Source organism: Engystomops pustulosus, chromosome 1 (genome assembly GCF_040894005.1).
Source record: "Engystomops pustulosus chromosome 1, aEngPut4.maternal, whole genome shotgun sequence".
Taxonomy (NCBI): domain Eukaryota; kingdom Metazoa; phylum Chordata; class Amphibia; order Anura; family Leptodactylidae; genus Engystomops; species Engystomops pustulosus.
Genome location: NC_092411.1, coordinates 158,451,247 through 158,469,177, shown reverse-complemented (window position 1 = coordinate 158,469,177; position 17,931 = coordinate 158,451,247). Strand labels below are relative to the sequence as shown.

At 44.0% G+C, this 17,931-nt stretch overlaps 1 protein-coding gene across 5 annotated transcripts in view; it reads left to right on the top strand.

The window, feature by feature from the left end:
* The window catches only part of LOC140065271 (disintegrin and metalloproteinase domain-containing protein 10-like), a 98,571-nt gene that overhangs the window by 5,546 nt on the left and 75,094 nt on the right, over nt 1-17,931 (top strand). For 3 of the 5 annotated variants that reach the window (XR_011847873.1, XR_011847874.1, XM_072112878.1), the window contains exons 1-2: nt 300-395; nt 10,075-10,225. Coding sequence is in view for 1 of the 5 variants with exons in the window: in XM_072112878.1 (XP_071968979.1) it covers nt 338-395; nt 10,075-10,225 (209 nt within the window). In the remaining 4 variants the exon portion in view is untranslated. Of the gene's footprint in view, nt 1-275; nt 396-10,074; nt 10,226-17,931 lie in introns of those variants that run through there. The other 2 variants (XR_011847879.1, XR_011847881.1) reach the window with 2 other exon arrangements.

The window sequence follows — 17,931 nt, the reverse complement described above, 5'->3', positions numbered from 1 at the left end:
TGCAGTATGTTTCAAGTATCACTCCTAGCATGGTTAAAATGTCTTATAATATTAAAAGCTCAGATGTCAATCTTTTCATTAACTAACAATGAATAGTTTTATATAGTGGATTATCCATTTGCATTTTCAAATTGTTCCTAAAATGCCCCCATATGATAAATCTACCCTATCCTATTCTACAAACATATATGCTGTTAAGCAGTAGCTTGCATAATTATGAGTATGTTCAGAAATGATGCATGTCCATGCATGTTTAGTTGAGGGCTTGGCATTACATTTCCTATTCACCTGGAGAGAAATCATCTGGAGTGCAGCACCTAGCACTGCAAGCTACACAATGCTGTCTGCCCATTATGCTGTAGTATTCCTGATATCCCTGAGACTTTGTCTTCTAGGTAAGATATCTTTTTTTTAATTTTATATGTCTAATGATCCCCAAACCTGTTCTGTCACACATTCTAAGCTTCAGGTTAAGACGTCGAAGTCAATATGTAGGGAAACTACTAATATTGTCTCACAAATAGCGCCTTCAGTCTGCAGTCTATGCAAGTAATAGCATGCTAAGCATTGGGACAACAATGCCTTAGGCTGGCTTATTTTCTACAATTCAGGGAAAGGCTTTAATAAAGATATACATATGCATACCTCCCAACTTTTGTGGAGGAGAAAGAGGGACAAAATGGCGGCGCGCGAAGCGCGCCGCGGCGATTTTTTTACCCACAGAAGCCACACCCTAGCCACGCCCCCTAACCACACCCCCTGGCCACGCCACTGCTCATACCTTCAACGCATCCACTGGCACCAATGTATATTTATGTATATAATTGGGGGGCATATTCCACTCCCCCTAGACAACGAGCATGTCCTCCCCTAGACAACGAGCATGCCCCCCCCAGACAACGAGCATGTCCTCCCCTAGACAACGAGCATGTCCCCCCCTAGACAACGAGCATGTCCCCCCCTAGACAACGAGCATGTCCCCCCCTAGACAACGAGCATGTCCCCCCCAGACAACGGGCATGTCCGCCCCCAGACAACGAGCATGCCCCCCCCTAGACAACGAGCATGTCCCCCCCAGACAACGAGCATGTCCCCCCCAGACAACGGGCATGTCCGCCCCCAGACAACGAGCATGCCCCCCCCTAGACAACGAGCATGTCCCCCCCAGACAACGAGCATGCCCCCCCTAGACAACAAGCATGCCCCCCCTAGACAACGAGCATGTCCCCTAGACAACGAGCATGCCCCCCCCTAGACAACGAGCATGTACCCCCCCCTAGACAACGAGCATGTACCCCCACCTAGACAACGAGAATGTACCCCCACCTAGACAACGACCATGTCCCCCCCTAGACAACGAGCATGTCCCCCCCCCCTAGACAACGAGCATGTCCCCCACCTAGACAACGAGCCTGTCCCCCCCTGTGGCTGCGTGCCCTTTTTTGTGTGTTTGTGTTATTTTTGTCTTCCAGGACCGTGCCTGCTGTGGACTGCTTCCGATTCGAAGGATTACATCGATGACCGACAGTTCTAACAAATAAAATGGTCAACGAGGGTGTGTCTGCGTTTTTTGTTCAATAAAATTTTCTGAAAACGGTGTGATTATTTATTTTTTTGCGACACTCTTCATAGTTTGCCGTAGTAGTGGTGCCGGCTAGGTGACGGTGCTCATTACTAAGGGCTGGCCTTAGTGTTTGCCTTAATTTTTTTGGCAAATTCACACTAACGCCCATACCATTACCCCGGTACCCACCGCCACCAGGGGTGCCGGGAAGAGCCGGGTACAAACCAGTACCTGACCGTCTATAGATGGTCAGGTAGTGGGGCGGCTGCAGGCTGTTATTGTTGCGCTGGAATAGCCCCCTAACAGTGGCCTATCCCAGCTCAGTAATGGCAGGCTGCTGCTGCTTTTTTGTATCAGGCTGATTTGAAAAATAGGGGCACCCCATGCCGTTTTTTCTTCAAATTTTTGACAAAAATATGCGTGGGGTTCCCCCTTTAAAGGGGGCTCCCAGGCTGTTTCCCCCATTTTTACAAAAAAATGGGGGGGAAAAACGGCATGGGGTGCCCCCTATTGTTCAAATCAGCCAGATACAAAAAAGCAGCAGCAGCCTGCTATTACTGAGCTGGGATAGGCCACTGTTAGGGGGCTATCCCAGCGCAACAATAACAGCCTGCAGCCGCCCCAACACCTGACCATCTATAGACGGTCAGGTACTGGTTTGTACCCGGCTCTTCCCGGCACCCCTGGTGGCGGTGGGTACCGGGGTAATGGTATGGGCGTTAGTGTGAATTTGCCAAAAAAATTAAGGCAAACACTAAGGCCAGCCCTTAGTAATGAGCACCGTCACCTAGCCGGCACCACTACTACGGCAAACTATGAAGAGTGTCGCAAAAAAATAAATAATCACACCGTTTTCAGAAAATTTTATTGAACAAAAGACGCAGACACACCCTCGTTGACCATTTTATTTGTTAGAAATGTCGGTCATAGACGTAATCCTTCGAATCCGAAGCAGTCCACAGCAGGCACGGTCCTGGAAGACAAAAATAACACAAACACACAAAAAAGGGCACGCAGCCACAGGGGGGGACAGGCTCGTTGTCTAGGTGGGGGACATGCTCGTTGTCTAGGGGGGGGGGACATGCTCGTTGTCTAGGGGGGGACATGGTCGTTGTCTAGGTGGGGGTACATTCTCGTTGTCTAGGTGGGGGTACATGCTCGTTGTCTAGGTGGGGGTACATGCTCGTTGTCTGGGGGGGGGGACATGCTCGTTGTCTAGGGGGGGGGGCATGCTCGTTGTCTTGGGGGGGGACATGCTCGTTGTCTAGGGGTCAGGGGGAGACATGCTCGTTGTCTAGCAGGGGGAAATGCTCGTTGTCTAGGGGGGGAAATCCTCGTTGTCTAGGGGGGGGACATGCTCGTTGTCGCAGTAAAGGGGAGGGGTCCTATGGAGCGCAGTAAAGGGGAGGGGTCCTATGGAGCGCAGTAAAGGGGAGGGGTCCTATGGAGCGCAGTAAAGGGGAGGGGTCCTATGGAGCGCAGTAAAGGGGAGGGGTCCTATGGAGCGCAGTAAAGGGGAGGGGTCCTATGGAGCGCAGTAAAGGGGAGGGGTCCTATGGAGCGCAGTAAAGGGGAGGAGTCCTATTGAGCGCGCAGTGAAAGCCATAAAAAACACATTTGATATTTTCCTTCCCGCTTCCCAGTACAGGGCCTGGAATATTTAATACTGTCACTAGGAAGTATAATTTGTTACGCAGAAACAGGCCGCACACAGCTCTGTACGTGGAAAAATAAAAAAGTTATTGATTTTTGAAAGTGGGGAGTGAAATATGGAAACGCAAAAATTGTTCCGTCAGAGTAATGGAGCAGACGGCCGTGTATGACCATTCTGCTCCATTACTGTCATAGAGCGATGACATGGACCTTATGTGGACCCCAACAGACCCCTTGTTTTCATGATCTATGGGGGTCACATCACTGAAACCCCCACACATCAGCAGGTTAAGCCCTGTCCTATGGATAGGGCCTAACTTGTATTTGTGGGAAAACCCCTTTAACCCCTTAACACTCTGCGCCGTAGCTCTACGACGCAGAGAGTATAAGGAGTGTATGAAGAGGGCTCACGGGCTGAGTCTTCTTCATACAAGGTGGGGGGTTTTGCATGTTGCAGAAAACCCCCACCGCTAATAACCGCAGTCGGTCATTGTCGCCGGCAAAGTCTTTTTTACGATCGCTGTGCCCCCGAACGTCATCGGGGGCGGCGATCGTTTGCCGTGGTAGCCTCGGGTCTTCTTTTGACACGAGGCTACATGGCTTCTGCAGGTTCGTTACAATGAGCCAGAAGTATTGCAGTATATGGTAGGAGCGATCTGACCATCTAGGGTTAATGTACCGTAGATGGTCTAAGAAATAGTGGAAAAAAAAGAAAAAACAGGTTTTAAAAATAAAAAAAATTTATAAAATATTAAAAATTCTAATCACCTCCCTTTCCCTAGAACGGATATAAAACATAATAAACAGTAAAGATCACAGACATATTAGGTATCGCCGCGTCCCAAAATGCCCGATCTATCAAAATATAAAAACGGTTACGGCCAGCGGTGACCTCCGAGGCGGGAAATGGCGCCCAAATGTCCGAAATGCGACTTTTACACCTTTTTACATCACATAAAAAATGAAATTAAAAATGATCAAAATGTCGCACAGACCTCACAATGGTAGCAATGAAAACGTCGGCTCATTTCGCCAAAAATGACCCCACCCCCAGCTCCGTGCACCGAAATATGAAAAAGTTATTAGCGTCAGAAGATGGCAAAAATTTTTTTATTTTTTTTTTTGCACACATGCGTTTAATTTTTGAAAATGTATTAAAACACAATAAAACCTATAAATCCGGTATCACCGCGATCGCACCAAACCAAAGAATAAAGCTGAGGTGTTATTTTGAGTGCACAGTCAAAGTCGAAAAAACTGAGCCCACAAGAACGTGACATGTGCGGTTTTTTAAAAAATTTTTTCCACATTTGGAATTTTTTGCAGCTTCGCAGTACACGGCATGTTAAAATAAATAACATTACGGGAAAGTAAAATTTGTTACGCACAAAATAAGCCCTCACACAGGTCTGTACACGGAAAAATGAAAAAGTTATGGATTTTTGAAGTTGGAGAGCGAGAAATGAGAGAAAAACCCTGCGTCCTTAAGGGGTTAAGGGATTAAGTATATGGTACAATAAAAGCAGAATAGAAGGGCCCTGGGGGGGTTAGGGATGGGGGCAGGGGGTCTATGGAGGAAAGTGTTTAACCCTTTAGCTGCTGCCTGCAGTCACTGTAGAGTACCTGTTATCACACTGCAGCAGCTGCACACACTCGGCTCTGCTTCATCAGACGAACTTCAGTGAGGAGCAGGAGGAGGTGGGGGCAGGGAGCCATTGATGTAGCAGTGCTGGAGAGTTCCTGCCTGCACGGAGGATGATCCCCTGGGGCTGCTGTGCAGGGGCAGTGCAGAGAACATGACACTCTGCACTGCTCCATCCATCCATCCATCCATGTGCCTGCAAGTGGCAGCCTGAGGACAGGGAGGGCTCTGCCTCCCAGGGGAGGGGATGGGGGAGGTGCCGGCTCTGCAGCAGACAGCCCGGGAGCTGGAGAGGAGGAGGACGCTGTACCCCGCCCCCTGGCTTCTCTGTATCCTGAGCAGGACGGGGGCGGGACTCGGGGGCGGGACTCGGGGGGGGGGCGGGACTCGGGGGCGGGACAAAACGGAAAAATCCGTGAAACCGCAAAAAAACCGGGACTTTCACTTAACGGTCCGTGCAGGCGGGACAAGGGTTAAAAAACGGGACTGTCCCGCCCAAAACGGGACGGTTGGGAGGTATGCATATGTTTTGTACTAGTCAGTAGCAGTAGTTGTTATCTGTATTTGTTTTACTGAATGTCTTTCACTGCTTGCTGATGGTAATACAGCGGAGTAACTAGAATTGATTGGGCCCCATAGCAAACTTTGTCTAGGACCCCCCTTCCCATTACAGTACATTGTTCCAATATACTGGGCACCACCACATAGGATAGTTATCCTCCAGGAGAAGCAAACATCAAAATCAGGTAGTGATTTTCTGTTGATGATGTTCACGTTGTCTTCCTAGGGACCATATTTGCAGTGGCGTAACTAGGAAAGGCTGGGCCCCATGACAAACTTCTTCATGGGGCCCCCCTTACCCTGAAAAAACAAATACATTTTTGTACAAACATATTTATACAATTACACACATGTATATACTTATATCTCTGTCACACTCTGCGCCGTACAGAGCTACTAAGGGTTATAAATAGGGCGCCTCCATCTTTGTTGAGATAGCTGCTCCCCATCATCAGGGAGCTGCGATTGGTTGCCATTACAGCCTCGGGTCTTCTATACGGCTTCTGGAGATTCATTATAATGCGCCATTTGATCACTGTAATGAATCCTATGTAAAAATGCCACATACTGCAAAATACTAATCACTCCCCTTTCCTTAGAACTGATATACAACTAACTAAACAGTAGAAATCACAAACATGTTACGTATCGCTGCATCCCAAAATGGCAGATATAAAAATATAAAAATGGTTAATGCTGGCGGTGAACCCCTTAACAGAAAAGAACCAAATGTCCGAAACGCCACTTTTACATCACATAAAAGTGTAATAAAAAGTTATCAAAAGGTCACACAGTTCTCAAAATGGTAGCAATGAAAACAACGGCTCATTTAGCAAAAAATCACAACTCTCCAGCTCTGTACACTAAAATATGAAAAGTTATTAGCGTCACAGGATGACGCTAAAACACAATAAAACCTATAAATCTGGTATCAGTGTGATAGGACCGAACCAAAGAATAAAGGAGACAAATGATTTGGTGCGCAGAGTGAAAGTATTAAAATCTGAGCCCACAAGACAGTGATGAAAATGTGTTTTTCCGCCATTTTCACCATTTTTTTCCAGCTTACCAGTACACAACATGGAATAATAATTAACTGAGAAGTAAAATATGTTACGTAAAAAATAAGCCCTCACACAGCGCACGGCGCCCTACGGGAGCGGTACGGTGCAGCACACAGCTTCTACACACAGGACAGAGACAGAAGTAAACAGCGCTGCCCATCGTGTAGCTGTGCTTAAGGGCAACTGCAGGAGTCACATCCTCATTACTAACCTGTACTACACTAAGGCTGTTAATATTCTGCAACTGGAAAACTCCATTAAACTTGACTTCAAATGTATTTTAACCCCTTAACGCTCTGCGCCGTAGCTCTACCGGGCAGAGGTATAAGGAGTGTATGAAGAGGGCTCACGGGCTGAGTCCTCTTCATACAAAGGTGGGGGTTTTTGCATATTGCAGAAAACCCCCACCGCTAATAACCGCGGTCGGTGCTTGCACCGATCGCGGTTATTAACCCCTCCGTTGCCGACGGCAAAATAAAAAATGATCAAAATGTCGCACAGACCTCAAAATGGTAGCAATGAAAACATTGCATCATTTCACAAAAAATTACTTCTCACACATCTCCGTGCACCAAAGTATGAAAAAGTTATTAGCGTCAGAAGATGGCAACATTTTTTTTTTCTTTTTTGTACACATTCGTTTAATTTTTGAAAATGTATTAAAACACAATAAAACCTGTATAAATTTGGTATCACCGCGATCGCACTGAACCAAAGAATAAAGCTGACGTGTTATTTTGAGTGCACAGTCAAAGTAGAAAAAACTGAGCCCACAAGAACGTGGCGTTTTTTTTTCAGTTTTTCCACATTTGGAAATTTTTGTTCAGTTTCGCAGTACACGGCATGTTAAAATAAATAACATTACGGGAAAGTAAAATTTGTTACGCACAAAATAAGCCCTCACACAGGTCTGTACACATAAAAATGAAAAAGTTATGGATTTTTGAAGTTGGAGAGCGAGAAATGAGCGGAAAAACCCTGCGTCCTTAAGGGGTTAAGGTTTTGGCAGAGCATGTAGGATTTATGTATGATATATATTTTTATTTATATGTATCTTTATACAGATACCTTTATATACTGTACATGTAGAGATATGAACTCATATACAGATATTTATAACCCGCATACACATACAGTTATGCAGTGATACAAATACATTTTATACTCATAATAAACATTTATATGTGCATATTAACACATGCATAATACACTCATGTATAAAATCACATACACATACAATATTAGGCTCATATATAAACATATGTATACATTCATATATACCTTAGACAAAGTATACACTCATATATAGATTATACACTCTTATATACACATTATACAATTATATATATGTCCCCCATACGCCATGTGAATGTAGCCTTACACTAATATTCCCCGGATGCAGCATCCAGCAGTCTTCTCACAGGCATTGGAGCAGTTTACATCCCAGGATACTTTCTCCCAGGAAGGGGGTCAGAAGGCCACATATATATAAGTGCAGCCCGATAACAGGACAGTATGTTACCTGAAGTGCCTTCTCCTGCCGCTGCTCTCCTCTGCCCCTTCTTCTTCCAGGCATTTCTACACTGAGCAGCAGCTCAGCATAAAGTTCTGTAGTATGAAACCTGTGTATGAAACCATTCTATGGTTCGTGTGGCAAGGTCGGATTCGGGCCCTCTGAGAGGTGGAGTCCCGTAGCAGATGCTACGTCTGCTACCACGGTATTTACGGCACTAGCATGGTGCCTAGTGCAGCGTGTGCCACAAAATGTTGTGTGCATTACAATTGTGTAGGGTGCGCCAGAAATGTGTCTCAAGCACTTCTTAAAGATGACCTGTCACCCTAAAAAACGCACTAGGAGCTGCTTACAAAAGTAAAGGTCTGTTTGTAACTAGGGGTGGTCTGTAAGTTGGGGACCACCTGTACATGTGTGCATGTACATATATGTATATATATAAATTTTATTTTAACAGTATGTTATAAGTGTGTGGATAAGGATAAGGCTTGAGAAAAAGGAGTATTATAACTTTTCTGTAGCTCCATTCTTATAAAGACAAATCACAGAAAAGGGGGCATTCTAAGGAGGGATGCTGCAGGAAAGGAGGATACAGAAATGTATTAAATGGAGGTATTAAAAATGGGTTCTTAGGGAAACGGGTCGTAATATGCATTGTTGTTGGGTACAGGGCAAATGTGGGCATACAAATGTTTTTTCCAGGGACCATGGGGAGGGAATAAAATATTGATGCATCCAGTCCCTACTCCTGGGTTTTAGCATTTATTGCACAATTGTTGCATTTGAGTTATTGTAGCTTTTTTTTTACTGTAGATCTTTTATTTTATATAAAAGTAAAAAAAACATACACAGAATACACATAACTACACTAAACTAAATCCCTCGCCCCCACCCTCCCCTTCCCCCCAGACACTGGTCTAACGTCCAAAGTTTGCGTTAAGTAGTCCAGACCAGTGTCCAAGGTCAGTTCATAAGTTCCACCACCATCACCCCCCTCCCAACCTAACACTATGTCCCAAACCCCACTATATACAATATATACAGTATTTACAACATAACATGAAGAAAACAGAATACAAATAAAGTCTAAACAACATCAATACAAACCACATAAAGCCCAGGTTCGGCACCTGCAAGCCCCTACATCACTACATGCCTAGAACACAAAACAAAAATCTACTGTGCAGTATCAGCCCAACACCAGGAGCGGAGATGACAGACTAAGGGACACTAAAGGAGAACCCCCTACAAAGAAGAGAGGCCCTCCCCGTGCCCAGCCTCTCATACTCCAGAGAGCACTCCTTCACCAGGTAACCCAGAATGTTCCTAACCACCTCATCCACCGGGAGGATTTTACGCTGCGTCGATACTAAGCACCGTGCATTCCACGTGTGGTACCTGACCACTAGACTGACTAGGAATAAAGTGCATCGGTCCCGGCCACCCAGGCCTCTGAATGCTCCATAGGCCCACTCCGCATAGGAGAGACCGGCCAACCCGGGCCAATGGATGGAAGCGCCCACCCGGTTGTACACCTCTGGCTGTAACACAGCCAACAGAGCTCCAAAGAAAGTCTAAAAACTGGTATCAGGGCTTGTATACCAGTTTCTGGCTCAACACCAGAAATTGTAATTTCTCCCTTTATGCCACCTTGACGCCAAGTGGATATAGAGGGGTGTGAAGAGGGTGAGTGGGCTGAAGCATGCTCAGTGCCTGGTGTAGAATTGCTGATGGGCACAGTCGCACATGAAGCCACCCACTGGATTCATCAGGATATATCTGGAGGGATTACATCATTAACTGGTGTACCTAGTGCTAGCAGGTCATAAATAACTCCCAATGAGCCTGATAAATATTCCACAATATGTATTTTTTCATACATTCGCTTTTTTGCTTCATTCAAATAAGACATGTATGTGACATGTATGAACAAAAACAGATACATCTTGGCCTATGTGTTTCACTCATACACAGCTACACTTGCTTACTCTGCATACTATGCATAATAGTTTATATCCTCTTTACTATTTTCAGCTATACCAAATTATATCCAATAAATTAACATTTTGTTTTGTAGGATGCAATGGAGACAAGATCAGGCCATTTCTGACATACTATGAGACAGTATCATATAACAGGGATCAGCTTTTTAAAGATCACCAGAGATCAAAGAGAGCTACAAATCAAGTCCAAAGCACAGTACAGATAGAGATATTTGGATACAATAGGTAACAAGTCAATGTTATGATGTTTGATGCATTCTGGGGCATAATTTAGAAAATCCTGGAAAAGCAAGCAATTTCCATTTTAGCATAAAGTTTATTTTGCCAAATCTACTGTATATAAAGAGAACTTACTTATGACTATTGACACTTTTTAATTTAACCCCTTAACGCTGAAGCCACTTTTCACCTTCCTGACACGGCCCATTTTTTCAAATCTGCCCTGTGTCACTACAAGTGGTTATAACTTTGGAACGCTTTAACTTATCCAAGTGATTTTAAAATTGTTTTCTCGTGACACTTTGTACTTCATGTTAGTTGAAAAATTTTGGTGGTATGTTTTGCATTTACTTATGAGAAAATCAGATATTTGGTGAAAATTTGGAAAAATTCTTGATTTTCGAACTTCAAAATGTTTTACTTTTTCCATACATAATCATAATCGCAAAAAAACATAATAACTTACATTCACTAAATGTCTACTTTATGTGGACATGGTTTTTTATGCATACTCTTATTTTTGTAGGATGTTATGATTCTTCACATTTTCATAAAAACGCCTGCTATTGAGGGACCTGCTCAGGTTTCAAATCACTTTGAGAGGCCTAAATAAATTAAAACCCCATAAATTACCCCATTATAGAAACTACACCCCTCAACGTACGTGAAACAATTTTTATGAAGTTTGTTAACCCTTTAATTGTTTTACAGGGGTTAAAACAAAATCGGATGCAACTTTGAAAGTAACATTTTTTTGGCTAAATTAATGTGTTTTTCAAAAAATGTACAAATTCTCAGTGGATAAAATACTAAAACGCTCCACAAAATTTGATACCCAATCCCTCCCGCGTATAACAATACCCCATATGTGATGGTAACCTGCTTTATGGGCACATGCCAGGGCATTGAGGGGGGAGCTGCGCCATTCAGAGCAGATTATGCATTGTCACTTTTTATTGGCTATACAATCTTTATTTTTTTGCAATTTGGACATATAAGGGCTTATTTTCTGCAACTTTAGATGCACTTTACAAATATTTCATTTTAGTGGGACATTAGCTTATTGATGAGATTTTATTAACTCTTGAATGTATGGGTGAAAAAAAAATTGTCAATTTTGGTTTACTTTCTTTTCATATTTTTTGGGGGTCGTACATCCTTCACTAAAAATACTATATTATCTTTATTCTATAGGTCACTACGATTGCGGTGATACCTCATTTATATAGTTTTTCATTTATTTTTACAATTTTACTGGATAAAAACTAATATAGAGGAAATCTCATTTGTTTTTGCATTGCCATCTTTTCGGAGACGTAACTTTAAAATTTTTTGGTTGACAGAGCTAGTTTAGGGCTTATTTTTTACGTGTTGAGTTGTTCTTTTCAGTGGTACCATTTTTGCGCACATAACTTTTTTTGATCACTTTTTAGAACATTTTTATGTAGAGATTTTATGAAAAATGTACATTTTTGCCGTGTTTTTCGGGTTTTGTTTTTACGGCGTTCACCGAGCCGGTCCAATAATGTTTCTGAGTTATTGTATGGATTGTTACGCACGCGCCGATACCAAATATGTGGGGGGTTTTGGCTACTTTGTGTTTTTTTCACTTTATTGCATGTGTATAGGGAATATTTGTGTTTAGGGGACTTTAACTTTATTTAATTAATTCTTTTTATTAATAAATGTATATATGAAGTGTTTTTAACATTTTTTATTAACTTTTACAGGTTAGCTTGAACAAGTGATCCACTGATCACTTGTTCAAGCTCTTTTTCACATTACACAGTGTAATACAGATGTATTACACTGTGTAATGTAACACACTGAGCATGGTGTGCATGCTCAGTGTGTTACAGCCGGGTCCTACTAGAAAGCAGGGACCCGGCACACAGAGGAGGATCGCGCAGCCCCGGGCACCGGCAGTCCTGGGGCTGCGATCGGAGCAGCGGACCCCCCCAGTAAGCGCCGTGGGGGGGGGAGGAGGGTCCGATTCTTCTCAAATGCCACTTGCACACCACGGTCAGCGCGACCGCGGCGTGTCAGGGGTTAACACCCGCGATTGGAGAAATCTCCAATCGCGGGTGTTAGAGGCAGGTGTCGGCTATAATATATAGCTGACACCCGCAGCTTCTGGCGCCGGCTCCGTCCAGGAGCCGGTGCCAGATGCATGACGTAATAGTACTGCATTTTGCGGGAACGCACCTCCCGCGATGCATTACTATTACGTCAAATGTCGGGAAGAGGTTAAAGTTTTATATCAGTGAAGGCGAACCTATGACATGGGTGCCAGAAGCAGGCACTCAGAGCCGTCTCTACTCTCGGGCATACTTGCACCCGCGCAACTTAGCACGGCCGGCTTCGCACACGAAGTTGCGCAGGCGCGAGTGTGCCCGAGGGCTTCGTGACGTCACCGGCTTTCCAGGAATTCCGAATCAGCTGCAAGCACAGTCGTGCGCATGTTGTGCTGAGCCATAATATGGTGTGCCGAAGGGGGTTGTAATATAAGGTATAAAACACTTTAATAAAGCAATCGGGGGTTTCCTTAATTAATGAAAATATGCTCCGGCACCAGCTCACCCTGAGTTGGTGCAATGTATTTGTGGGTTAGAACTACCATTTTTAAGTGGTAGGTTTCCTTTAAATCTGACATTTTGGACAAGTTCCACGTTGTTAGAAATCTCAAGATCCAACAAAGCATCAGCTGTTGTGGAATCTTCTACTAACTATTCCAGTTATTAAAATCTTTGCAAAGCTATAACATCTTGTCTTATTAGTTCCTAATAATTCCTAATGCTGCCTCTCCTGATCTGTAACCTGTATTATAATCTTGTATAACCTCATATGAAGATAACTGTAGATTTAGCCTTAGGCTCTGTTGGCCTCTACCACTGAAGAGGAAGTGGTGGGCATCCATCAGAGTAGCAATGCTTGAAAGCTAAAGCAGGGGCTAATAAGTGTGATAACTTTACTTGCCATTTGCCCCTGCAGCTTTATAGAAGAGGAGCAGATGAAGTTCTGGTTTAAAGGTAAGATAATTATTGTTGCCAGTAGGGGATAGAACAGTACAGTGGTGCAGCCTTCTACTTTTACTTTAAACACCCCATGCAGCGTTTACGGTAGACCATGAACTGCAGCAATTAAAGGCAAAAATGTGTCGAAAAAAATCTTTATTGCTCCTGTGAAGTTTCTCCTCTAGTGTAAAAAGTGCATGGAATAGCAATAGATGGCTGTTGACTTTGGTGAAAGTCCTGAGATTAAAAATTAGTATTTACAGCACTCATATCGATAAAAATGTAAAAATCCAAACTTTACTATATTAGTTAGCTTTGCATAGTAGCCAGAGATTAGCCAACCTACGCATTTTAGACTGGTTACATGTCAGTCCATTGTCATGTTTACTGCCTGACATTTAACAATTATAAAATGTGTAATTTAATAAAGTTATGTTTTTTTTACATTTCAACCCCTACAAGTGCTGGATATACAAATTTTTTATCTCGAAGCAGCAATTAAATTTGACTATGGACTGACTGGCAGCAGCGATTATACTAGACCAGTGATGGTGAACCTTTTAGAGCCAAAGTGACAAAACGACAACCAAATCCCACTTCATCACATAATGCCAACACAGCACTTCCAGTAGTAATTTATTGCTAACTGTTCTGCACAACTTTCAATCGTATCAGTGTCCCGAGGATACTCTCCAGGATCCCTCTGTACAGAAAGAATCATGAGACCAGTAAAAAGTCCTTTCATCCTCTTCTCACTCTTCCTGCAATCCCAAGCAGCCAAGGATTTGTCGCTTTAAAATAATTCTGAAAGCAGCATATCTCAAAATTATCTGTGCTGGGGCACGGCAAGGGTTCTGAGTGCTACCTCTGACACCCGTGACATACACTCCCCGGCCACTTTATTAGGTACACCTGTCCAACTGCTCGTTAACACTTAATTTCTAATCAGCCAATCACATGGCGGCAACTCAGTGCATTTAGGCATGTAGACATGCCTGCAGTTCTCCTGCAGTTCAAACCGAGCATCAGTATGGGGAAGAAAGGTGATTTGAGTGCCTTTGAACGTGGCATGGTTGTTGGTGCCAGAAGGGCTGGTCTGAGTATTTCAGAAACTGCTGATCTGCTGGGATTTTCACGTACAACTATCTCTAGGGTTTACAGAGAATGGTCCGAAAAAGAAAAAACATCCAGTGAGCGGCAGTTCTGTGGGCGGAAATGCCTTGTTGATGCCAGAGGTCAGAGGAGAATGGGCAGACTGGTTCGAGCTGATAGAAAGGCAACAGTGACTCAAATCGCCACCCGTTACAACCAAGGTAGGCAGAAGAGCATCTCTGAACGCACAGTACGTCGAACTTTGAGGCAGATGGGCTACAGAAGCAGAAGACCACACCGGGTGCCACTCCTTTCAGCTAAGAACAGGAAACTGAGGCTACAATTTGCACAAGCTCATCGAAATTGGACAGTAGAAGATTGGAAAAACGTTGCCTGGTCTGATGAGTCTCGATTTCTGCTGCGACATTCGGATGGTAGGGTCAGAATTTGGCATCAACAACATGAAAGCATGGATCCATCCTGCCTTGTATCAACGGTTCAGGCTGCTGGTGGTGGTGTCATGGTGTGGGGAATATTTTCTTGGCACTCTTTGGGCCCCTTGGTACCAATTGAGCATTGTTGCAATGCCACAGCCTACCTGAGTATTGTTGCTGACCATGTCCATCCCTTTATGACCACAATGTACCTAACATCTGATGGCTACTTTCAGCAGGATAATGCGCCATGTCATAAAGCTGGAATCATCTCAGACTGGTTTCTTGAACATGACAATGAGTTCATTGTACTCAAATGGCCTCCACAGTCACCAGATCTCAATCCAATAGAGCATCTTTGGGATGTGGTGGAACGGGAGATTCGCATCATGGATGTGCAGCCGACAAATCTGCGGCAACTGTGTGATGCCATCATGTCAATATGGACCAAAATCTCTGAGGAATGCTTCCAGCACCTTGTTGAATCTATGCCACGAAGAATTGAGGCAGTTCTGAAGGCAAAAGGGGGTCCAACCCGTTACTAGCACGGTGTACCTAATAAAGTGGCCGGTGAGTGTAGGTTCACCACTACTGTACTACACTGTGAATTGGTAGCATTGATTACATTAGACTGAGGACTAACTGTTGCTAGTATTTATACTAGACTGTGAACTTACTTGTGGCAGCATCAATTAAATTAGACTGTGATATGTTCATTTGTACAGTTTAAGTGTTGTACTGGAATCCAATGTCTGGTCTTACTGATAAACCAGGGATTGTCTTGTGTTGTCCTTCAATAAAGAATTGTACATTTACATGCCATTCCTGGTGTACCTTGTTTTGGTGTGTTTACGTTCTTGTCATACTCTTGTCTTCACAGTAGTGGCACCCAGGTTCATCATTCTTTTTATTATCTGATGTCGATGCCCTTGTTTCCACTTTTTTGCAGGGATAACATTAAACTGAGGACTGATGTCTCAGTGGTCTAGCCATCTAGACCTAGTGGTGGAGCATGTACTGATTGCTGGCACTGCTTACACTAGACTGTGGACTAACTATCGGAAGTGATTACACCAGGCTGAGGACTGACAGGTGGCAGAAATTAAACTAGACTGAGGACTGACTAGTAGCAACAATCATAGACTGTTTATACTAACTTATGTTATAGATTAGTGGTGGCAAACGTATGGTAGGGGTGCCAGAGGTGGCACTCAGAGCCTTTTCTGTGGGCACCCAGGCCATTTCCCGAGCAAAGAATTCACCAGACAGGATTTAAAGAATCTTCCTGCAGTCCAAGGCAACTTAATAGATGCTGCTCCCATCACTAATTTAAAGCAATACATCTTTGGGTGCTTGGGACTACATGAAGGGTGAAAAGGTGTGGACAGGCCGTGTTATCTTTGGAGGTCCTCTTCTTCTGTTGAAAGTTGTGGAAGAGCAGGAAGCAATAAGTTACTGCTTATATTGCTGTGTTGTTACGTTGCAATAAATAAGTGGGGTTTGGTTGAAATTTGGGCCTTTGTCTTCAAACTGTTTGCCATCACTGGTATATATTATAAAAGACTGTATTATAAAATACTGCAATATATGATTAACTAGGAGGGAGGAAAAGAGGGACAAAGGTGCTCAAAGGTGCTCAAAGGGCAAAAACCTTTATTGTTAGGATACGGAAGTCTGGTCACCAGGGGCGTTGCTAGGGTGGTAAAAGATCTGGGGCATGGGCCCCTATGCATTTGTATTAAATTGACAGTAGTGACCATTCTTGTACATGACCCCCGCCAAAACCAATTGAAAATTCAGGAGAAATCCCTACTTATTCCATCCATTGCCTGCAGGTGATGTGTCCTCGGACTGTAGTTGTTCTCTATCTTCTCCATTAGCCCCAGCACCACCACGTCTCCTCTTCAGCCACGTTTCCTCCCTGTAAAGTTTACCACACAGACATCTTATGTTCTTTATTGTTCCTATATCTTGGTCCATAACACGGTTATCCTGCTGCTACCTCTAACACTCTACTTCCAAATACTGTAAGAAGACTACACGGAATGCACAATTTATAAGCCTAAAATATTCTAGTTTACACATACTACACTATCCCCATTTTAGCCCGCACAATAACTGACTCTCCACATTACATTGGCCCCATACGTTACATTACTCCCTCATTGTGCCACCCACCTGATAATGTTCCCTAAACATGGCCTAACATGTAATAATGCACATAATACCACTTGCCTCTGATAATGGCCCTGCAAAGTGACCCTTTCTAATTATCTAATTTGGAGCCACCGAATAATTCCCACACTAAATAATGCCCCCAAACACTGAATAAGGTATGTCCCCACAGACCCCATTCAGTAATGTCCCCCACAAACCTCCAGTATATAATGTTATATATATAATGGGCAAATAACAATCCCCAAAGAAATTGATGTTCCCCAAAGCCACCCAGAAATTCATGTTCTCTGCAGCCCCCACGACAATGGATGTCCCTCCTGCGCTTTACACGAATTGATGCCCTCCCACCCCCTCCCAGTAATTGGTGTCCCCCAAAGATTCCCAGCAATTGATGTACCCCCTTCAAAAAGGGATATCCCTCCCAAAACCCCAACAATGGATACCCCTCAGAAATGGTTGTCCCCATCCCCAGCAATGCATGTGCCCCAAAGACACCCAGCAATTGAGGTCCCCCCCCACTTCAAGCAATTGATGTCTCCCACAAATCCCCCCATCAAAGTATGTCATATACAGTCCCCCCAGAAATTAATATTCCACCCCAGCCCCCCAGAGCAATGGATGTCGTCCACACTCTCCCAAGCAATGTATGTCATTACCTTCTCATAACCTCCCAAGCAATTGATGTCATCCACAGCCTCCCCAGCCCCAGCAAGGGATGCCCCCCCAGCAATGGATGTTCCCCAACCAGCCCCTCTCAGCAATCAATGTTCTCCCAGCCACCCCTTCAGCTATTGATGTCCCCCACATGCCCCCCCCCCCCAGAAATGAATGTTCCCATTAGCTCCCCAGTAATGGATTCCCCCCCAACAATGGATAATATCCCCACATAAATTGATATTCCACCCCCCCACCCCCTCCCTTGAGAAATGGTCCATATACCCACATAAATCAAATTAATGTCCCCATAGCTTTCCAGAAATGATGCCCCCGGTCA